This window comes from Mesoplodon densirostris, chromosome 6, assembly GCF_025265405.1.
Source record: "Mesoplodon densirostris isolate mMesDen1 chromosome 6, mMesDen1 primary haplotype, whole genome shotgun sequence".
Classification (NCBI taxonomy): domain Eukaryota; kingdom Metazoa; phylum Chordata; class Mammalia; order Artiodactyla; family Ziphiidae; genus Mesoplodon; species Mesoplodon densirostris.
In genome coordinates, this window is record NC_082666.1 from 30,942,519 (window position 1) to 30,966,663 (window position 24,145).

The 24,145-nt window shown below is 37.7% G+C and overlaps 1 protein-coding gene across 3 annotated transcripts in view; it reads left to right on the forward strand.

Annotated features, from left to right (window-relative positions):
- Positions 1-24,145, forward strand: part of SLC44A1 (solute carrier family 44 member 1) — a 205,699-nt gene that overhangs the window by 87,239 nt on the left and 94,315 nt on the right. For all 3 annotated transcript variants that reach the window (XM_060101140.1, XM_060101139.1, XM_060101141.1), the window contains exons 4-5: positions 8,452-8,588; positions 21,575-21,668. In XM_060101140.1, coding sequence (XP_059957123.1) covers positions 8,452-8,588; positions 21,575-21,668 — 231 coding nt within the window. The remainder of the gene's footprint in view (positions 1-8,451; positions 8,589-21,574; positions 21,669-24,145) is intronic.

Consider the following 24,145-nt stretch of genomic DNA (forward strand, 5'->3'; position numbering starts at 1 on the left):
AACTGCAATCTTTGTCATCTCTTCTACCTTATAACATTTGAAAAAATGTTTTAGTGTAATTTCTAATTAATTTTCTCTTTCCTAAAATATAAATATACAGGAAACCAAAGGATAAGTTAGGATTTGGGGAGTATTTTTTTTTATTTTATTTATTTATTTTTGGCTGCGTTGGATCTTCGTTTCTGTGCGTGGGCTTTCTCTAGTTGTGGTGAGCGGGGGCTACTCTTCGTTGCGGTGCACGGGCTTCTCACTGCAGTGGCTTCTCTTGTTGCGGAGCACAGGCTCTAGGCAGGCAGGCTTCAGTAGTTGTGGCGTGTGGGCTCAGTAGTTGTGGCTCGTGGGCTCTAGAGCGCAGGCTCAGTAGTTGTGGCACACGGGCTTAGTTGCTCTGCAGCATGTGGGATCTTCCCGGACCAGGTATCGAACCCGTGTCCCCTGCATTGGCAGGCAGATTCTTAACCACGGCGCCACCAGGGAAGCCCCTTGGGGAGTATTTTGTTTATATGAAATGGACATTTTTAGGAAACAACATTTATTATTATAGTCATCTCAACTCAAAAGTAATTGGCACTCATTCTAGAAAATAAGAATTCTTTTTTTTTAACATCTTTATTGGAGTATAATTGCTTTACAGTGTTGTGTTAGTTTCTGCTGTATAACAAAATGAATCAGCTATATGCATACGTATATCCCCATATCCCCTCCCTCTTGCATCTCCCTCCCACCCTCCTTATCCCACTCTCTAGGTGGTCGCAAAGCACGGAGCTGATCTCCCTGTGCTATGCAGCTGCTTCCCACTAGCTATCTATTTTACATTTGGTACTGTATATGTGTCAATGCTACTCTCTCACTTCGTCCCAGCTTACCCTTCCCGCTCCCTGTGTCCTCAAGTGCATTCTCTACGTCTGTGTCTTTATTCCTGTCCTGCCCCTAAAAGTAGAAGAAAAAAATTAAAATCACTTTATTCTAATATCCAGAGATGACTGTAGTTGAACTGGTGGTGTATTTTCCTCTAGTCTATATTCAACTTTATATATTAAATTTTATCTAATTTTATAATGCATTTGTATAATTATATATTCATTAGCTCAAGTTTATATGTCCTTTTTTCAGTTTTTTTTTTTTTGCTAACACCAGAACGTTCAGATGAATCAATGAAACAAAATAGAGAACATAAACCCACATCCTCTAGTGTAGAAGAGTGACAACATGCTATGAACAGGAAATAATATTTTAAAAACAGCACTAGGAGGCTTCCCTGGTGGCGCAGTGGTTGAGAGTCCGCCTGCCGATGCAGGGGACATGGGTTCGTGCCCCGGTCCGGGAAGATCCCTCATGCCGTGGAGTGGCTGGGTCCATGAGCCATGGCCACTGAGCCTGCGTGTCTGGAGCCTGTGCTCCGCGACGGGAGAAGCCACAACAGTGAGAGGCCCGCGTACCGCAAAAAAACAAACAAACAAAAAACAGCACTAGGATAATTGGTTAATTACTTAGAAAATTAAAGTGACATCTTTTCTCTCTTTTCTGTACACCAAATTGTATCTATGAAACATTTGATATGAGAATGGGGAGCTACTTTCTGAAGCATAAAAAAGTAGTGAACTAATTACAAAAATAAAACAGAAAAGGTTTGATGACAAAAATAGAAAACTATTTCAAAGTGACAGTTGGCAAATCATGAAAATACTTGTATCAGCCTTAACATAAATTTAATACCCTTAATATACAAAGTTTTTATGATTCAGTGAGTAGCAGAATACCTCAATTTTAAAAACAAGCAAAAGATACAAAAAATTTTGAAAATACAAATGAACAATATATGAAGTAATGTTCAAGCTCATCAAAAATGCAACTAAAACAGTAAGATATTTTTTACCCATTAAATTTGTTTTTTTTTGCGGGGGGGCTGCTGCATACCTTGTGGGATCTTAGTTCCTCGACCAGGGATTGAACCTGGTTTCTCAGCAGTGAAAGTACGGTGTCCTAACCACTGGACTACCAGGGAATTCCCTTTTTTTTTCTTTTCTTAATTGAAGTGTAATTGACATACAACATGATGTTAATTCCAGGTGCACAGCATAGTGACTTGATATTTCTATATATTACAAAATGAACACTATGATGAGTAGTTACCATCTATCACCTGTACAAAGATATTACGATAATATTAACTCTGTTCCCCATGCTGTACGTTTTGTTCCTGTGACTCATTTATTTTGTAACTGCAAGTTTGTACCTTTTAATCTCCCTCACCTATCTCACCCATCCCCCACCTCCCCCAGCCCCTCTGGAAAGCACCTGTTTGTTCCCTGTATCTATGAGTCTGTTTCTATTTTGTCAGGTTTGTTCAATTGTTTTGTTTCTTAGATTCCACATATGGAATCATATGTGTATTTGTCTTTCACTCTCTGACTTATTTCACTTAGCATAATACTCTCTAGGTCCATCTATGTTGTCACAGCTGGCAAGATTTCATTCTTTTTTTATGGTTGAGTAATATTCCATTATACATACATGTGTATAACACCTCTTCTTTATCCATTTATCCATCAATGGGCACTTAGGTTGCTTCCATATCTTGGCTATTGTGAATAATGCTGCAAATGAACATAGGGGTGCATATACCTTTTTGAATTAAGTGTTTTATTAGTTTTCTTTGGAAAAATACCCAGAAGTGGAATTGCAGGATCATATGGTAGTTCTATTTTTAATTTTTTTAGGAACATCAGTACTGTTTTCCATTGTGGCTGTACCAATTTATATTCCCAGTAACTGTACACGAGGGTTCCCTTCTCCACATCCTCGCCAACACTTGCTACTTGTTGTCTTTTTTTTTTTTGCGGTACGCGGGCCTCTCACTGTTGTGGCCTCTCCCATTGTGGAGCACAGGCTCCGGATGCGCAGGCTCAGCGACCATGGCTCATGGGCCCAGCCGCTCCGCGGCATGTGGGATCTTCCCGGACCGGGGCACGAACCCGTGTCCCCTGCATCGGCAGGCGGACTCTCAACCACCGCGCCACCAGGGAAGCCCTACTTGTTGTCATTTTGAGGATAGTAGCCATTTTGACAGGTGTGAGGTGATATCTTATGGCTTTGGTTTGCATTTCACTGATGATTAGTGATGTTGAGCATCTTTTCATATCCCTGTTGGCCATCTGTATGTCTTCTTGGGAAATAGTCTGTTCAGGTCCTCTTCCTATTTTTTAATTGGGTTGTTTGTTTTTCTGATGTTGAGTTATATGAGTTTTTTGTATATTTTGGATATTAACCCCTTATTGGACATATCATTTGCAAATATCTTCTACCATTCAGTAGGCAGCCTTTTCATTTTTTTGATAGCTCCTTTGCCGTGTAAAAGCTTTTTAGTTTGATGTAGTCCCATTTGTTTATTTTTGCTTTTGTTTCCCTTGCTTGAGGAGACAGATCCAAAAAATTTGCTAAGACCAATGTCTAATAGCATTTTATTAACATCTTTATTGGAGTATAATTGCTTTACAATGGTGTGTTAGTTTCTGCTTTATAACAAAGTGAATCAGTTATACATATACATATGTTCCCATATCTCTTCCCTCTTGCGTCTCCTTCCCTCCCACCCTCCCTATGCCACCCCTCTAGGTGGTCACAAAGCACCGAGCTGATCTCCCTGTGCTATGCGGCTGCTTCCCACTAGCTATCTATTTTACGTTTGGTAGTGTATATATGTCCATGCCACTCTCTCACTTTACCTGTGTTATCTTCTAGGAGTTTTACAGTCAGATCTTACATTTGATCTTTAATCCATTTTGAGTTTATTTTTGTATATGGTATAAGAAAGTAGTCCAGTTTGATTCTTTAGCATGTGGCTGGCTGGTTTTCCTAACACCATTTACTGAAGAGGCTGTCTTTTCCCCAGTGTATATTCTTGTCTTTTTTGTCATAGATTAACTGATCATAAGTGCATGGGTTAATTTCTGGGCTCTCTGTTTTGTTCCATTTTTCTATTTGTCTGTTTTTGAGCAAGTACCACACTGTTATGACTACTGTAGCTTTGTAGTACAGTTTGCAATGAGGGAGCATGATACCTCCAGCTTGTTCTTCTTTCTCAGATTGTTTTGACTATTTACGGCCTTCTGTGTTTCCATACAAATTTTCGAATTATTTGTTGTAATTATATGAAAAATGCCATTGATATTTTGATAGGGATTGCATTGACTCTGTGGATTGTGTTGGGGAGTATGGTAATTTTAACAGTATTAATTCTTCCAGTCCATGAGTATGGTGTATCTTTCCATTTGTGTCATCTTCAGTTTCTTTTATCAGTGTCTGAGAGTTTTCTGAGTGTAGGTTTTTAACCTCCTTGGGTTAGATTTATTCCTAGGGCTTTGGTTTTTTTTTTTTTTTTTTTGATGCAATTGAAAATGAGATGTTTTCGTAATTTCTCATTGTGGTAGTTTGTTGTTAGTATATAAAAACATAACAGATTTTCTGTATATTAATTTTCTTATCCTGCAACTTTACTGAATTCATTGATGAGTTCTAATATTGATAGTTTGTGGTGGCATCTTTAGGATTTTCTGTATATAGTATCAAGTCATCTGATATCAGTGATAGTTTTAGTTCTTCCTTTCCAGTTTAGATTCCTTTTATTTCTTTTTCTTGTCTGATTTCTGTAGCTAGGCCTTCCAATACTATGTTGAATAAAGTGGCAAGAGTGGGCACCCTTGTCTTGTTCCTGATTTTAGAGGAAATGCTTTCAGCTTTTCACCTTTGAGTATGATGTTAACTGTGGGAGGCTTGTCATTTATGGCCTTTAGTATATTGAGGTATGTTCCTTCTATGTCAACTTCGTTAACAGTTTTTATCGCAAATGGATGGTGAATTTTGCCAAAAGTTTTTTTCCACATCTATTAAGATGACCATGTGATTTTTATTTTTCAATTTGTTAATGTAGTGTATCACATTGATTGATTTAGAGATGTTAAATCATCCTTGCATCACTGGGACAAATGCCATTTGATCATAGTATATGATCCTTTTAACATCATGAATTCGGTTTGCTGATATTTTGTTGAGAATTTTTGCATCTATGTTCATCAGTGATATTGGCCTGTAATTTTCTTTTTCTGTGATGTCTGTGTCTAGTTTTGGTATCACGGTGATGCTGGCCTCATAGAATGAGTTTGGAAGCATTCCTTCCATTTCAATTCTTTGGTATAGTTTGAGAAGGATAGGTGTTAATTCTTCTTTAAGTGTTTGGTAGAATTCACCTGTGAAGCTCTCTGGTCCTGGACTTTGGTTTGTTGGGAGTTGTTTGATTACTGAATCAATTTCCTTCCTGGTAATCAGTGTATACATATTTTCTGTTTCTTCCTGATTCAGTCTTAGAAGATCGTATGTTTCTAGGAATTTATTCATTTCTTCTAGGTTGTCCATTTTTTTTGGCATATAATTGTTCATAGTAATCTCTTGTGATGCTTTGAATTTCTGTGGTGTTGGTTGTAACTTCTCTTTCATTTCTGATTTTCTTTATTTGGGCCTTCTCTTTTTCTCTTGATGAGTCTGGCTAAAGGCTTACCAATTTTGTTTGTCTTTTCAAAGAACCCACTCTTAGTTTCCTTGATCTTTTCTATCACCTTTTAGTCACTGTTTCATTTTATTTTTGCTCTGGTCTTTATTATTTCTTTCCTTTTATTAACTTTGGGTTTTGTTCGTTCTTCTTTTCCCAGTTCCTTTAGATGTATGGTTAGGTTTTTTATTTGAGATTTTTCTTGTTTCCTGAGGTAAACTTGATTACTATAAACTTTCCTCCTAGAACGGCTTTTGCTGCGTGTCATAGATCTTGGATTGTTGTATTTCTGTTCTTATTTGTCTCCAGGTATTTTTTGATTTCCTCTGTGATTTCTTTAGTGACCCATTGCTTGATTAGTAGCATATTGTTTACCCTTCACATGTTTGTGGCTTTTGCAGTTTTTTTTCTTATAGTTGATTTCTACCAACTATGGTCTCATCTCATTGAGGTCAGAAAAGATGCTTGATATGATTTCAGTATTCTTAAATTTATTGAGATTTGTTTTGTGGCCTAGCATGTGATCTATCCTGGACAGTGTTCTATGAGCACTTGAAAAGAATGTGTATTCTGCTGCTTTTGAATGGGATGTTCTCTGTATATCAATTAAGTCCATCTGATTTAATGTGTCATTTAAGGCCAGTGTTTCCTTATTGATTTTCTGTCCATTAATGTAAGTGGGCTGTTAGAGTCCCCTACTATTCTTGTGTTAATAATACAATCAGCAACTAACAATTAATAATACAAGAAACTGTGTCAATTTCTCCCTTTGTCTGCTAATATTTGCTTTATGTGTTTAAGTGCTCCTGTGTTGGGTACGTATGTATTTACAACTGTTATATCTGCTTCTTGGTCATTATATGATATGCTTCTTTGTTTCTTGTTACAGTCTTTGTTTTAAAGTATATTTTCTCTGTTCTAAGTATTGCTACCCCAGCTTTCATTTCATTTCCACTTGTATGGGATACCTTTTTCCATCCCCCACCACTTTCAGTCTGTATCTGTCTTTAGATCTGAAGTGTGTCTCCTGTAGGCAGCATATAGATGGGTTTCATTTTTTTATTGATTCAGCCACTCTATGTCTTTTGATTAGAGAATTTAGTCTATTCACATTTAAACAATTATTAATAGGTGTGTACTTATTCCCATTTTGTTACTTGTTTTCTGGTTGTTTTTGTAGTTCTGTTTTGTTCCTTTCTTCTTCGTTTGCTCTCTTCCCTTGTGATTTGATGACTATCTTTAGTGTTACGTTTGGGTTCCTTTCTCTTTTTTGTGTATCTATTATAGATTATTGATTTGTGGTTACTATGAGGTTCATATATAACAACATATATTTATACATGATTATTTTAAGTTGATAATCTCTTAAGTTCAAAGACATCCTAACAAGGAGGGTGCAATTTTAACACCCTCTTCCCCCTGCAATGTTTAATGTTTTTGGTGGATGGACGTGGGTCCTGGCATGGCTGACATTGGGTTCCAGGGGTTCCAGGGCTAATGTCAGTCTGCTGGTGGGCAGGGCTGGTTCCCAGCATGGGTGACTGCAAAGTTTGGTGAGTCCTGGGGCAGGTGCTAGCCTGCTGGTGGATAGGCCTGTGTCCCAGCGTAGCTTACAGTAGGTCTTGGCCCTCTGGTGGGTGGGAGTAGGTCCTGGGGTAGCTCTCTATGGTGCCTGGGGCTGGTGTTGACCCATTGGATGGTGAGATTGGGTCCCTGCATGGCTGGCTGTTTGTCCTGGGTGTGGGTGTGGGGGGGGTCCTGGGCCTGGGGTAACCAGCTGGTGGGCAGGTAAGCCCCTGGTGCTGATAGGCTAAAGGGAGGACTCCAAAATGGCGCTTGTCAGCACCAGTGTCCTTGTGGTAGAACAAGTTCCACAAAATGTCTGTGACTAGCAATCATGTCCCCAGGTGGGTTGAAATTGCCTCCTACCTGTCTAGGAGGCTCTCCCAAGATCAGCAAGTGAGTCTGATCCAGACTCATTTCAAATTACTATATCTGTGCTGGGTTTTGGAGCATGTGAGATTTTGTGTGTGTCCTTTAAGAGTGGAGTCTCTGTTTTCTACTGCCCTCTGACTCTCCAGTGTGCAAACCCTGCTGACCTTCAAAGTCAGATGTTCTGGAGGCTTGTTTTCCTGGTTCAGGGTCCCAGGGCTGGGGGCCCATATGGGGCACGGATCCCCCTCTCCCTGGGGAGAACCTCTGCAATTGTGATTATCCTCCCATTTGTGGGTTGCCTACCCAGAGGTGTGGATCTTCCCTGTACCATGTCTCCACCCCACTATTCATCTAATTGTGATTCCTTCTTTATATCTTTAGTTGTGGGAAATCTTTTCTGCTAGTCTTCAGATCACTCTCTTCAATAGCTGCTCTTGTAATTTTTGTGTGCCCATAGGAGGAGATAAGCTCAGGGTCTTCCTACTCAGCCATCTTGGCTATACCTTGTATATATCACTATATGTTCATTTTTATAATGATACACTTTATATATGATTATATATTCATTAAAGTTTATGTTTAAATTATAATTCATGTTATATAACAGTATTTCAGTAATTTGGGGGATACAACGTTGTCAAAAAATAAAACTGAAGTTAGTTATTTAAAAAAAACTAAAATAGACAGTTTTGATTATCAAATACCCATTACAAAATTTTAAATATTAGAAAAATAGATCATGAGAAATATGAGTACCATATTTCCTCCATCCCCACTGTTAACAGTATATTTATAAGCAATTATTTTTTTAAAAATTCATGTTTGATTAGATTTGTGAAATCTTTGTTCATCTATGATTAAATTTGTGAAGGGGAAATGTGATGTTCTTTGCTCTTAGGTTTATTCAAATATGCAGTGAACCAGACTGTATTTTGTGAAATAATATCTCAATATTTTTCTTCATGCTTTAGGTACGTATTCTTTTTGGATCCATGCAATCTGGACTTGATAAACCGGAAGATCAAGTCTGTAGCACTGTGTGTAGCAGCATGTCCAAGACAAGAACTGAAAACCCTAAGTGATGTTCAGAAGTTTGCAGAGATAAATGGTGAGACAGTAGGCCATCCAAGTCTACAGTCCAGTCACTGTTAAATATTGTGTTTGCCTTTCAATATAAATTTGTCCTAGCATTAAATAAATCATCAAAAAACCTTAGAAAGAAAAAGAGAAGTGAAGGTGCTTTTGGACTTCCTTGATATAAATTATTATAGTCACCTAGGGAGCTTGTTGAAACTCCAGATTCCTAGGCCCCACCCAGGGAAATTCTGACTGTGTAGGTCTTTGGGCTCTGGAAATTTCTATTTTTTACAAATGTTTCAGGTGATTTTGATGTAGCCTGTTTGAGTATTTGGGAATTACTAGACTACTCTATGGGAAATTTGTGGGTTTTTCCCCCTCTTCCTAAGTATAGGTTAAAAGTATTTCAATTAGTTTATTTTATTTTTACCCCTGGATGTAATATATGTCTATGATAGGAAATTTGAAAAGTTCAGAAAAAAAATAAATGAAGTAAAAAGGAAAATTCGAGGATTTTTCAAATTTTGTGTTTTGCTTTTTTAATTACACATTATGTCTTAACCATTTTTCAAAGAAATAAGTTTTGAGAAACTGAAGTTAAACTTATGGGAATTCCCTGAGAAAACAAGCATAGTCAATTTCCTGAACTCTAGCTCTCTTCTCTTGGGTTGCTAATCTCCAGGTGCTATCCTCAGCTCCATATGACTCACAGCATTTCTCTTCAGATAATTTTTTTTTTAACCTCTCTTCGTGGAGGGCTGCATAGTGATAGTCCTTCAAGCCTGTATTTTTCCATGGGGTTTCACATTTGTATTTTGTGTATAAGAATCCTCAGAGCTACCTCAGTCCTGCCCAAGCTCACAGGCTAGTTCTAGCCTTGGAACAAGGGCTGACTCAGGCATCCACCTGGTGTAACTTCTGGCTGGTTGGAGAAACACCCCGGGGACATAACTATACACATACCATGGCTCCAGAGTGTTTAAGATGGGGGTGCTAGCCTTCTGAGGGCAGAAGGACTGCAGCCTTCCAGACTGGCAGTATTCCTGTCCCAGTGCTACATGCCCTCCACATAAGATAGTAGGAAGAACATGGGATTGATTTGGATCTGGATTCTACTCTGCTTCTGTCACTGATGGACTGTATAATGAGGGACAGAAGGTATAGCCTCTCTGAGCCTAGATTTCCTCAACAGAAAAAAGGTAGATTTAAAATAATGCCCCTCTCTTAGGTTGCTGTGAGGATTAAATGAGATGATGCATGAAGAATACTGGGCACTTGGTGGGCATTGAATAAAGAGGTACCAACTATTCTTTAAGATTTCATTTTCTAGTCCCACATGATATCCTCACATGTGTTGATTTGCTGAGTCTAATACCAGAACTATCAGCTCTGTCATTATCAGGTTTCAGGGATGGATGAGTTATTCCTTAAGCGTTTTCCTAAAATATTAGACAATGTGAGCATATGTAGTATACTCTGAGAAATGGTATCATTGAGTGGTTAATAGTAGAGACTCTGGAACTAGATTATCTGGGTTCAAATGTTGGTTCTGCTACTTAATATCTGTGAGACCCTAGGCAAGTTACTTAATCTCTCCATGCCTCAATTTCCCCATCTATGAAATAGGGATAATATTTTTACCTAAAGTACCTCATAGAGTTGTTATGAGGAGTTAATACATGAAAAAATCATTAGAACAATGTTTGGCTAATGTAAGTTGTTTAAAAAAAAGTGTTGGCTACTGCTGTTACATCATCATCATCATCATCATATTATTATTATTATTCTACCAATGAAATGTAATACTCTTCCTCTCTCCAGTCTCTAACTTCTAGTGCCCTTACATACTGCTGCCATATTAATATTCCTAGAGCTTCAATCATGTTAATCTCTTATACAGAAATCAGTGGTAAGAAAATAAAATAAAAGTCTATATGTCTTACCCTGGCATTTAAAACTATGATCTAGTATTGAACTAACTTCTAACAAGTTCTCTTGGACGTACCAGATGTGTCTTGGTCCCTTGAACCTGACATATCATCTGGAGGGCCAGAAAAGAGCTAGTTCCTTGTTGGCTGTATTGCCTGCTCTGATGATCCACTGGGGAGAAATGCTCCATGCTGCCCTGCTTTTATGCTTTGTTTCCAGGCCCCTATCCTGGGTGAATATGATACCGAGTATGGCCTTAATAGGCCCTGATAAGAAGCCCCTTCTGGTGAGTTTTGCAGCTTTGTATTACCCATAGTATCTTGCACAAAGTGGGTGCTCAGGAGTATTAATGAATAAACATTATTTCAGAAAACAGACCTCTTAGATTGGTGCCTAGTGACAAAGGCACCCTTAGGCTTTTGAGGCAGCTGTTTGCAAAATAAGTTAACAGATTAGGCATTTTAAAAGGTAATAATAATGGCAGCATCAAAAGGCATGGCAATGGAGGATGGAGAAGATAATAATTTAAAAAAGCAAATAGAAAACTATAAAATTGTAATAGAGAGAGAGCCTTTAGTGTAGGGGCCTAAACACTTTAATTTTAACAGCAACCCTAAGTTGAAATTTCTGAATTTCTCAAAAAAATCCATATTGTTTTTTGGATTGGTGACTTAAAACTGGAGGTACAAATTGATTTGGAAGGAGCAGATAATTTTTATTATTATCTGTGTCCATTTGTTGTTACAGCTATATTTCTGTTAGAAAATACACAGTTCTTTGACCTCAAATATATAGCTCTCAGTCATTAATTTCAGAGAGGTATATCTTTAAAAGATAATTTAGGTTTAAGTGGGAACTTTCCAAATCTGTAAGAGAATTGTTAAACGTCCATGAAAAAACCCTAATGCATGAGAAAACTGCAAAGCTCCTAAAAGAAAACATAAGGGAAATCTTCCTGATATTGGATTTGGCAATAATTTCTTGGATGTGAACCAAAAGCACAGGCAACAAAAGAAAATGTAGATAAATTGAACTCACCAAAATTTAAAACTTCTGTGAGTCAAACACAATCAACAGAGTGAAAGGCAGGCAACCCATGGAATGGGAGAAAATGTTTGCAAATCTTTGCATCTGCTAAGGGGTTAATATCCAGAATATATAAAGAACTCTACAACTCAACAGCAAGTAGAAACCTACAACCTAATTAAAAAATGGGCAAAGGACTTTAGACATTTCTTCAACAAAGATATATGAATGGCCAATAATAAGGATATGAAAAGATGCTGAACATCACTAATCATAAGGGAAATGCAGATTAAAACCACAGTGAGATACCACCTCACACCCACTGGGATGGCTACAATAAAAACAAAAAACCAGAAAGTAACAAATGTTGGTGAGGATGTGGAGAAATTGGAATCCTTGTGCACTGTTGGTTGGAATATAAAATGGTGTGTCTGCTCTGGAAAACATTATGAGGTTCCTCAAAAATTAAAAAATGGAATTACCAAGAGGATTTCTAGGGCAGTGAAAATACTTTGTATAATACTATAATAATGGATACATGTCATTATACATTTGTCCACGCCCATAGAATGTATAGCACCAAGGATGGCCCCTAATGTAAACTGTGGACTTTGGGTGATTATCATTGGTCATTGTAGTTTTATCAGTTGTATCAAACATACCACTCCAGGGTGAGAATGTTGATCATGGTGGAGGCTGTGCATATGTGGGGGGTATGAGGTATACGGGAAATCTTGTACCTTTTTCTCAGTTTTGCTGTGAACCTAAAACTGCTCAAAAAAAAACTTAAATCTTAGAAAAAAATAGATTGCTATATGACCCAGAAATCCCACTTTTAGAAGAATTGACAACAGGATTTCAAAGAGATATTTGCACACTCATGTTCATTGCAGCATTATTCTGCCAAGAGGTAGAAGCAACCTAAATGTCCATTGACGGATGAATGGATAAAGAAAATGTGGTATATATCAATGCACACAATGGAATATTAGTCAGCCTTAAAAAATAAGGAAATCTTGGGCTTCCCTGGTGGCGCAGTGGTTGAGAGTCCACCTGCCGATGCAGGGGACACAGGTTCGTGCCCCGGTCCGGGAAGATCCCACATGCCACAGAGCGGCTGGGCCCGTGAGCCATGGCCGCTGAGCCTGCGCATCCGGAGCCTGTGCTCCGCAACGGGAGAGGCCACAACAGTGAGAGGCCTGCGTACCACAAAAAAAATAATAATAATAAGGAAATCTTGTCATATACTATAACAGGATGAACCTTGAGGATATTATTCTAGGTGAAGTAAGCCAGTCACAAAAAGACAAACACTGCATGATTACACTTATATGAGGTATCTAATGTAGTCAGATTCTTTAAAGGTAGAATGGTGGTTGCCAGGGGCTGGTTGGGGAAGGGGAAATGGGAAGGTGGTGTTCAGTGGGTATAGAGTTTCAGTGTTGCAAGGTGAAAAAATTCTGGAGATCTGTTGCACAACAATATACATATAGATAAGACTGCCATACACTTTAAAAAATGCTTAAGATGGTACATTTTATGTTATGTGTTTTTACCACAGTTTTTTTTAAAAAAGAAGGAAATTCTGACCCATGCTACAATATGGATGGACTTTGAAGATATTATGTTAAAGGAAATAAGCCAGACACAGAAGGACAAATGTATGATTCCCCTTATATGAGATACTTAGAGTAGTCAAATTCACAGAGATGGAAAGTGGAACGGTAATTTCCAGGGGCTATGGGGAGAGACGAATGGGAAGTTACTGTTTTATATATAAAGAGTTTCAATTTTGTAAGATGAAGAGTTCTGGAGATGGATGATGGTGATGGTTGCACAACAGTGTGAATGTACTTAGTGCAACTGAACTGTACACTTAGAAATGGTTAAGATAGTTAATTTTTTGTTATGTATATTGTACCACAATTTAAAAGTTCATGAAAGAGAGGGATCCTGTTTGGGGTAGTAACTTTTTTTTCTTTAATTAGTTTATTTATTTTTGGCTGCATTGGGTCTTCGCTGCTGTGCGTGGGCTTTCTCTAGTTGCGGTGAGCAGGAGCTACTCTTCGTTGTGGTCGTGTGAGAGCTTCTCATTGCGGTGGCTTCTCTTGTTGCGGAGCACGGGTTCTAGGTGTGCAGGCTTCAGTAGTTGCGGCATGCAGGCCCTAGAGCGCACAGGCTTCAGTAGTTGTGGTGTGCGGGCTCAGTACTTATGGCTTGCGGGCTCTAGAGCGCAGATTCAGTAGTTGTGGCGCATGGGCTTAGTTCTCCGTGGCATGTGGGAACTTCACCGACCAGGGCTCGAACCTGTGTCCCCTGCATTGGCAGGCAGATTCTCAACCACTGCGCCGCCAGGGAAGTCCCTGGGGTAGTAACTTTTTTAATGATGATTTTAAACCTTATTTTAAAATGCAAGGTAAAATAACATTTTTCTTGCCAGAATGAAAAGATAATATAAATCCTTTTCAGAGTTTTAAGTTTCCATGACAACGTTTGAAGGTACTTTTTAGCACTTAACCATCCATTCATGTGAACTTTTATTACCTTTACAAACTATTTAAAATCTTTATACGGAAAAGCTCTTAGTTCCTGTAGTAATATAAGAAATGCATTTATTAAGCAAATAATATTTCCTCAATTCTTTGTTTCTTTTGGACAAGAAAGAGGAGATGTTTTCTTGGACATTCCACTTAAGTTCGTGGAATGCTTCTGTCAAATATGTCTGACTAGAATAGAAAGCTTGGAAGAAATAGCTGGAAATTAGATTAGTTATGTGAAGATGCTGCCATATTACAAGGAGCTTTAAAAGACAGGCAGAAGATTTCAGATGAATATAAAAGTATAAGTTTCAGTACATGAATTGAGTGGTAGGTGTATAAATGTGCATTTTATTATTTTGGTTCATAGTTTACATAGACACAAATCATAAATATATGATGCTAGAGACTAAAACAATTTAACAATTGCCTTTAAAAAATTAGAGTTGCCAAATACCATAAAGACTCAGTATTAAACTTCTTTGGTTCTTTGTTTATCATCTTGCTGCAGTGGTGCATGAGTTTCCTGGGGGCAGGATCATGCTCTATTCATCTCTGAATATCTAAGCCCTAATATAGGACCTCACATAGCAACTATTCATGTTTTTTTAAAGAATAATAGACTGAATTTCCCTCTTCATCTCAATTGCCACTTAATAATTTCTCATTCTCTTAACATACTATCCTGTGCTCAATTCTGTATCCATGTGAGTTGCCACCAGTAGGCAAATTGTTTAGCTTCAGTCTAACGAGAATTGCTGTGAAATCAGTTCTTTTTATTCATCTCTAAATAATTCATCTTATTCATTCATTTATCTCTCTTATACATACTCTCCAAGGGTTATTCATGCCTTTTATTCTCTTAAGCTCTCTTGTTCTTCCTCTTTCCTAACCTTATGCCCTACAGAGGAAACTAAAACCATCTGGTGAGAGCTCCCATCTGAGTTCTTATTTTCATCAGAGCATGAACCCAGCAATGTTTCTTCCCTCCGGTTTCTGATGAAGAAGTGTCTTTCCTCCTTTATTATCATTATTTTTGAAAACTCAATAATGTATACATTGTAGGGGGGAAAAGAATCACCCTCCCTCTGAAACTAACTTCAGCTTTACATGAGACTTTCATCTCAGCCCAGCCAGACCATGACAGGTGGTGAAGGGAAGGGAACGTAATGCCTGCTCAGATGTTCTTCCCCTTCCTCTCCCCCTTCCCTAACTCTGGCCCTACCACCACCTCTGGCCTGTAGTCCACCCTTCACTTTATTCCACTGTCCCCATTGTTCAGCATGGGCATCTGAGTCTGAATAGGTAAATCAGACTTAAGCCCTGCGTTTTGTTTCAACGTACCATTTATTGGTACCTACTTTGTGTCATGCAGTGTGGCAGATGCTTTACATGTCATTTTATTCTTTCCACATGCAGTCTAAATTCTAAACAAAAGTTTAGAAATGAGAATAACCTGTAGGTTGGGGGCTGGCTGCATGTTCTCAGTTGGCGCTAATATTTTACATGGAATTCCTTATTTTCTTTTGTATTACTCTTATCAAACTATTGTATCAATATTTATTTTGTTTTCCCTAACACAGTAGTAAGATGACAGAATTCTTATTTTCCTCTTGTTTGTGTCCCATTTATAGCACTCCTATTTAAGAGTGCTTCTTCAGTGTACTGTATTTTGTATGAATTCTGAGAGCTTTATGACCTGCCAGTTGGACCATGTTCACATTTTGAGTAGAGCCATGCAGCTTGGTGCTTTCTCAGTGATCACTGCTCAAAATCATGAAAGATTATGTGGTCCATTCATATAAGATTTATGAATACTAACAAGCCTTTTGATTATCATTATCTGGTTGGTAAGTGTAGAGTTAGTATGAATGGACAATCAGATTATTACCCTCTTTTTTTTACCTGGCAGTAACACTATAACTTAAACCACAGAGAGTATGTATTCTTTTTGGCCACAGTGAATCAAAAGATTGGTCTTGATCTAATTTATAAATGAATAAAACATACAACTGTAGCAACTGATTTAATTGCCTCCAAGTCAGAGACCAGCAAGGGAAACTTGATTGTTAAAAAGAGGAGGAAAAAATCCTTAAATTTAGTAATGCAATTTTAACTAATTCCTTTATTCAACAAATAACTAATTATGTGCCAGAGAGACAAAAACAAGGCACAGTCCTCCCCATGTTTAAGGAGCTTGCATTAGAGTAGGCAGTCAAACTTCTCTTTGTTCTCCACAATACCTAGTCAAAGTCTTGTACATAGATGGCCAAAGTTAATTCACTCAGCAAATATGTCTTGTGTGCCTACTATATGCCAATAGTGATTGACAGGTGATGTCATATCTCCATCTGGTTAATGGTGCTTCTTGGGAATTGCAAATATGTCCATCCTTTTCACTGGTTACTAGAAATTGAAATTGGAAAATTGTCTTGCTTTCTTCTGGCATATAAATATATAATGCTTTCCTAATTAGAGAGAAAGGGGTTAAATTTATTATTAAACTTCTCATAGCAATGTAATTTGTTTTTCATAATGAAAACTGTTCTGCATCAAAAGATTTTCTTTTTTCTTTCTTTAGTTTTAATTGATTGATTGATTGATTGTTGGCTGCATTGGGTTTTTGTTGCTGCTTGCGGGCTTTCTCTAGTTGAGGCAAGCAGGGGCTGCTCTTTGTTGCGGTGCATGGGCTTCTCATTGCAGTGGCTTCTCCCGTTGTGGAGCATGGGCTCTAAGCGCACGGGCTTCAGTAGTTGTGGCACGTGGGCTCAGTAGTTGTGGCACATGGGCTTAGTTGCTCTCAGGCATGTGGGATCTTCCTGGACCAGGGCTCGAACCCATGTCCCCTGCATTGGCAGGTGGATTCTTAACCACTGCGCCACCAGTGAAGTCCTAAAACATGTTTTTTAAGGACTATTTTTTTCTCTTTGTATATCCTACAAGTATTATTGAGATAGCAAATCAAACAAAATTTTTAAACAAGAATTAGCCTCCAACTTGCCAATTCTTTGTTTCAAATAATTTGATGTTTTAGACCAGTAGATCTTAACTAAGGGTGATTTTGCACCTGCCACTGCTGTCCACCCCCCACCCAAGGACATTTAGTAGTGTCAGGAGACATTTTTAGTTGTCACAGCTGGGTGAGAGGTTACAGGGAGGCTGCTGGCATCTAGTGGATAGAGACCAGGGATGCTGCTAAACATCCTGCAAATGCACATGACAGCCCCATACAACCAAGAATTGCCCAAGAATTGTATTAATACCATGGTTTAGAATCCTGTTTCTGATAGTGTACTTTGTAGTCAATGTTGAAAAGCATATATCATTATATATAATATGTAACATCAAAATATAAGAGATTAAAAGTAGTTATTTCTGTCTGTTTTATTTACCAGATGGCTTTTGAGTGCTGTCTGTATGCCAGGAGATAGGAGTTCCAGATATTTTGAAGGCATAAGGTCCCAGTTCTCAAAGAGCTCACATTCTAAAGATAAAGATGATATGTAAACTAAAAAATTATAAAATAATATGCTAAGTTTTATAATAGAGCTGAGAAATAAATAGCTTTGTTTGGGTGCATCAGAGAATACTTGACAGAGGAGGTAAAGCTTGAGTAGTTTGTAGAAATTCTGCTCAAACTTGGAACACTCATTCAGATGTTGGTTAGGAAAGGACAGCCCAAGCAGAGGGAACAGCATGTGGAAAAGCCTGGAAGTTTGTGAAACAGCAAGAAGTATAAGTAGTTTATTATGCTTAAATGAGGCTGGAGTTTTAGGAAGAGGCCTGCCTTAGGAGGGCCTTGAAGCCAGGGAGTTTGGAATTTTCCTGAGGGCAGGGATGTAATACAACTAATGCCCAGTTGACAGAAATCATTCTGAAGGTTGTACACAGGATGGAATTAAGAAACCCTCTGAGAGAATAGACCCAATAAGAGATTGTGATGGTCTGAAATAATACAGAAAGATCTGATTGTTGGGACTTGGTATCTTGAATGTCTTGAATAGTGTGGGAAGACGTAGATGGAAGATGTAGATTAAGAAGATACAGGATGACTTCCACACTTCATCTTGGGGATTTTATGGGTGGTGGAGCCATTAACCAGGGTAGAATTAACACGGGAGGAGACAGCAGATTTAGAGAGTGGGTGATGGAAAAAAATGTTTTCAAACATGTTATCTTTGCAGTATCTGTGGACCATATGTTTTTTGCCCAGGAGCTTATTCTTTTTTTTTTTTTTTTTTTTTTTTGCGGTACGCGGGCCTCTCACTGTTGTGGCCTCTCCCATTGCGGAGCACAGGCTCCGGACGCGCAGGCTCAGCGGCCATGGCTCACGGGCCCAGCCGCTCCGCGGAATGTGGGATCTTCCCGGACCAGGGCACGAACCCGCGTCCCCCTCATCGGCAGGTGGACTCTCAACCACTGCGCCACCAGGGAAGCCCAACCCCAGGAGCGTATTGAATACGTGTCTGATTATGATTATTAGAAAAGACACAGAAGAAGCATTGTAGCCTAGGAGTAAAGAATTCTGTTTCTTAGTAGTTTGCCAGTGATTGCTTAAAAGGCCTTGGAAGTATGACTTATTTTTTTCATCTGTAATGTTTGGAGCATGACGATGGAAACATACCTCTTAGGGGTGTTGTTATAAGTGATATTGAGCTAAAGAATAAATAATTGACTATTAAAAGGCATTTGATATATTGTAGTAGTTAAACATTCTGGGGACTATAGCAACTGTTTACCAAGATAAATGTTTATATACCCAAGTTAGTTTCCTAAGATCACTCATTCTGATGGCCTTTGAATAACACTGGCTGAATTGCATGGATTGCCTCTGGTGTGGTTTAGATAAGCTTTTGTTCTTTGTTTTAGACTTTTCATTACTCTAGCATGGTTTTTCCCTGCTTTTTGCATTAGAAGAAAACTGTTGTCTGGCTGTTTATAACCAAACATCATATGTTTATACTTCTATTAAAAAAATAAAATAGATACTACCTTAAAAGAGTTCACTAAAAATGCATTAGCTAATAAACATGAAAAGAAAAACAATTGTAAAACATTGGCCATTTCTGGGTTGTTTTAATCTTCTTCATTGAGGCTTCTCTGTCCATGAACCCTTTGAGCAGGAAGCAATATAAGGTTTCTTCTGATTGTTACTACTAACACACTGTAAAGATCTTTTTTCTTTAATCTATTTAGTACAGGGTCTATTTAGTACTGGCCTCTGTCCCAGAATACCATCAGAGATAAGGCTATTATCCTTTCATTGAGCATTATCCTGGGAAAGTCTTTATAAAATTGAACTCTGTTGCACCTGCTGACCTCCTTTTTCAAATGAAAACAGGGTGGGGCTGGAGATTATGTTCACTGAATTCAGGTGGAGCAGTGTGTTTGACAGCACTGACACAATATGCTTTAGTGAGGGCTTTTCATATTGTGCAAATCAGTTCCATCTTGGACTCTGAAAGAAGTAAGTTGACGGTTCAGATCAGGAAGTTGATGATCACGTTGGGTGCTCTGCGGTTATTGGCACAGTTGCTATTGTTTCATGAGCAGTTCTACAATAGGACTCCCAGCTATTTTAGAATTAATCTAAGATGTTTGCTTGCCACTGCTGCCATATTTTCTCTAAAATTGCTATAAATAGTATCTAGTTGCATTATCTTTAAACACAAAAGCCTAATTTTAGAAGAGTTAGATGCTTAATATTCATGTTTAACTTAAGAAAAAGAAAGTCATTAAAATGGAAGAGAATGATTGAAAACAATTTCAGAAACTTAGTTTTCTGTTGAGTCTATCTTAAGAGCTGAAGAAACTTGAAGAACAGTGCCACGTAACTTTCAAGTATCTCTTTAAAAATATTTTACACTGTCAAATTACTTGAATTATTTTTATATAAAATAGGTGCTACATGTATTTATGTAAATGTGCTATTAAGGCCCACGTATTCAAACACTTAGCAAATTGGTTGCTGGTTTAGGGGCAGCATTACTGAATTAAATGCAGGTTTGTGGCTTTCTAAAAGTGCTTTTGATTGAAAGGACCAGATATAAATGAAACAAATCTCCCAATTTTGTTGTCCCAACAAATCTTTTTTTCTATATTCCCTTCTAGTTCCTTCTCACATCCTCACATGATGTTTCCATAATTAATCCAATGTTAAAGTCTGCCTTCACATTATAATTTAAACATTTTCCATGGTGATACAGTGCAAAATCTCATTATTGCTATGATATAAATGCAAAGCTATTCTATATGTATTTAATAATGAAGTATTTGACCAAATTAGTAACCTCGTAAGCACTTCAATTAATGAAATACAGTTTACGTGATATAATGTAGTAGGTCTCAGCAAAATTAGAACTAAAGCCTAGATCTCCTTAGTTAACAATATCTATTGTACAATGAATCTTACAGTATTCTAGTTGCTATGTTATAAAATTAGCAGGTCAGTTAAATAAGACTTATCAAAGATAGGGTGTACTGTATCCATTTGAATTTTATGTATTATTTAGATATATATTAGCCATATAGTCAGAGAATAAGCAATCTAGGACCGAATTTAAGCTGTTTTAAACTATCTGAAAACAGGGAATCCTTTGATCAATTTATTGATTTTATCAGTTAATTCAGTTTATTTACAGTTACTGTTTCCTGCCTTTTAAATAAGGAAAAAGTAATATATTATCTGAATGCATATGTGCTATATGCAATAATTTTAAATATTTAGTAATGGATAGCATCAGAAGGAGAGATGGCATATGTAGTTGAAGATGGGTTTCGTAGTCAAAGAGATCTAGGGTTTAACCCCAGCATTACTGGCTTAGCAGCTGTGTCACCCTGGGCAAGTTATTTACCTTGTCTCTTAGCCTCTATTTTCTCCTCTGTCAAGTGGGCTTAAAAAGGCCTGCCTAATGGAGTTACAGTAAATGATATAATTTATATATATGATGAGAGGAGAGGCTCACCCCACTGCATAATAGGAGGAAAGGCCAGGTCCTCTATCTATCCCAGCCCTCCTCTTGGCGTGGGGAAGAGAACCAGCCTCAGGAATGGGCTGCTTTCAATCTAACCCTCAGAAACACTGGGGCTGGCAAAAACTCTTGGTTTCTTCAAGAGGATATTTTTATCATGCTTCTTTGGTTCTGTTGTTTGAAGACATTCCTAGACACAGTTTGGTCAGTTACAATGAAAAGTTGACTCTTTATTAAAAAAAAAAATATGTGTATATGTATGTCAACTTGTATAGGGCCTGATATATGGCACTCAATAAAAGTAGCTCTAGTACTTATTGTTATTACCCTTAATATTATTAATTAAAATTTGTATATAAGTTACCAGAGAAAAATCTGTTTCAAATGATTGAGAATTGATACTATAGACCAAATCAGACTTTCATTAATTCTATAATGTTTGAAAGTTGTATATGTTGAGTTAATATTAACCTATAAAATAAAGTTAAAGTGAATTAATAGAAGAATTTATTGACTCTGTTCTTCTAGCTAACATATAGCTTTTCTTTCAACAGGCTCAGCCCTATGCAGCTACAACCTAAAGCCTTCTGAATATACTACATCATCAAAAGCTTCTGTTCTTTGCCCCAAACTACCTGTTCCAGCGAGGTAAATTTTATTGTATTTTGTTAACTTGTGACTTCTGTTTTTGTAGGTAGATTTTAAACTGTCTTTGTTTTTCTGAGAAAAGAGTCACTTGATGATACCTGTTGCCCAGTTTCAGTACTTTTACAACAAAATTTTAAAAGTAGTAATAGAAATGACATTGTGAATTTCACATCATTTTAAAACACACACACACACACACACACACAAACAACTTTTCTTATTCTCAGATATTTTAAATTTCTTTTGGGGGCTCACTTTTTTTTTTTAATGCCATAGTTTTTAAGTATACAAAGCAGCTGAATCATTATAAAACCCACAACAAAATTGGAAGCCAAGTCTCACACTCTACGAAGATTCTTTGAAGTTGGTCATACTTACTGGTATTATTTTAAAATTTTCTTTGTAAGTTTAAAAAATATGCCAGTGATTACTCTCCATAGTTTATTTCAAGCTATATCCTTTAGGTACATTCTCTATAGTAAGCTGTTTGTCTTCATCAACAAACATTTATTGTTAAGTACCTACTGCGTGTAATGAATGCAAAGATGAAACAAGAAATGTTCTTTGTTTGGAAGGATCTTACGGTAGTTTTAAGTAAAGCAAATTTTAAAATTATAAATTGATTTTTTTTAAAAAGGAAATAAATTCTCAAGCATTGTGGAATATATCCTCAGAATTAGGTATATAGTTTTTGGAGCATGTCTGACCTTGAGAACCTTAGCATATATCACTAACCATGTATGAAATGAGTATTTCCCAGGAATATTGAATCAAAACCACTTTTTACTGTATCTCAGTATGTTATAGCAAGCTATTAGTTAAAATTCTTATCTTATGTCTCCTTTCCTTCAACTTCCTTATGGGTGTTACTTGTGCTTTATTAACTTGAATTTGAAATTTTCTGTTGAAAAGTCGACAAAGGATATATCAGTTTAATTGATTTCCAGCTCTTTCAGTCCTGTCAAGTTGCTATTGAAATTAAAATTCGGGAAACTCCATTCATGAAAATTGAGAATATTAGGGAGGCTGAGACAGTAAAGAAAAGAGGTTCTTGGGCTTTCCTGGTGGTGCAGTGGTTGAGAGTCCGCCTGCCGATGCAGGGGACACGGGTTCGTGCCCCGGTCCGGGAAGATCCCACATGCCGCGGAGTGGCTGGGCCCGTGAGCCATGGCCACTGAGCCTGTGCGTCCGGAGCCTGTGCTCCGCACTCCGCAACGGGAGAGGCCACAACAGTGAGAGGCCCACGTACCGCAAAAAAAAAAAAAAAAAAGAAAAAAAGAAAGGAGGTTCTTTGAATAGAGAAAATTATCAATGTAAAAAGAAGAAAAGTTCTGTTCTCTATTCAACTGCTAAAGCCTATTTTAAATGCATACTTTGAATATAGAGTCACTATTTTTAAGGCATAAGTATATTATAAAAGGATAACCAGAAAGCTGTGGTATGAGAATGAGGTTGCTCTGCTCTAGTATAATATGGGTGGGCAGTTCATACTTCAAATCCTCCGGCACCTCTGACCTCTGATTCTACCATGTTGAGGACTGCCTGTTCCTGGTTATACTGGGTGATCCAGTCTTGGCTGCACACTCATGGACGTCTCACATACAGCATCCTAAGGGCATTCACTAGGAGACAAAACGTAGTATTAGGAGCTTGAGTTTTAGAGATGGACAGGCTCGGCTTCTAACAAGGTTATCCACTAATGTTTTAGTAATCCAAGATGCAATGATGAACCTAAACCATGTGAAAACCGGCTATATACTATATTTATACTGTTTTTTAAAGATCCTCACATTTTACTTATCTTAGTAGTTCACAGTCTATCACTTTTGTCTGAACTCACATTGTTGGAAGGTAAAAGAGAAGCAACAGTTGATAGAAGGAAGGCAAATCAAGATCTTGTAAATATCATCATCTGGTATTTGGCAAAGTGAAAGGATCAAAAAACAAGAATAAATTTGTTTTAATAAAAAACTTAGGGCACTACCCTGTTTCACACACAGTATTAGATTAGATACCAAATCTCCAAAGATGAGTAAGATCTAGTCTCTGTCCTTAAGAAACTCTGTCCTTAAAAAGAGTAGGGACTATGCTTTGATTGACTTTTCTATATGCACCAGAAGACCAGCACTAGGCAAACCTGTGATGCAGGCAAATGGCCCTCAGCATCTTTTATGTCTCCTTTGCTGTCCCTCTGGGAGCACAGCAGTGGGACAGAAAGAACTGAACTTTGAGTCCAGATAGGCCTGGGGCTGAATTCTGTGCTACCACTTTCTATTTGTCAGCTTAAGCAAGTTTGTTAAGCCCTCAGTAAACCAAGTTTTCTCATATGTAAAATGGGAATATCAATACCTCTCCCATGGAATTGCTATAAGAATTATGTAAGATAATATGTGTTAAATATTCATTATTGTGATTGGCATTTGGCTTAGGGACTATTATTTGTCTCAACTTCTAGAGCCTTCCAACCTTCCTGGGTA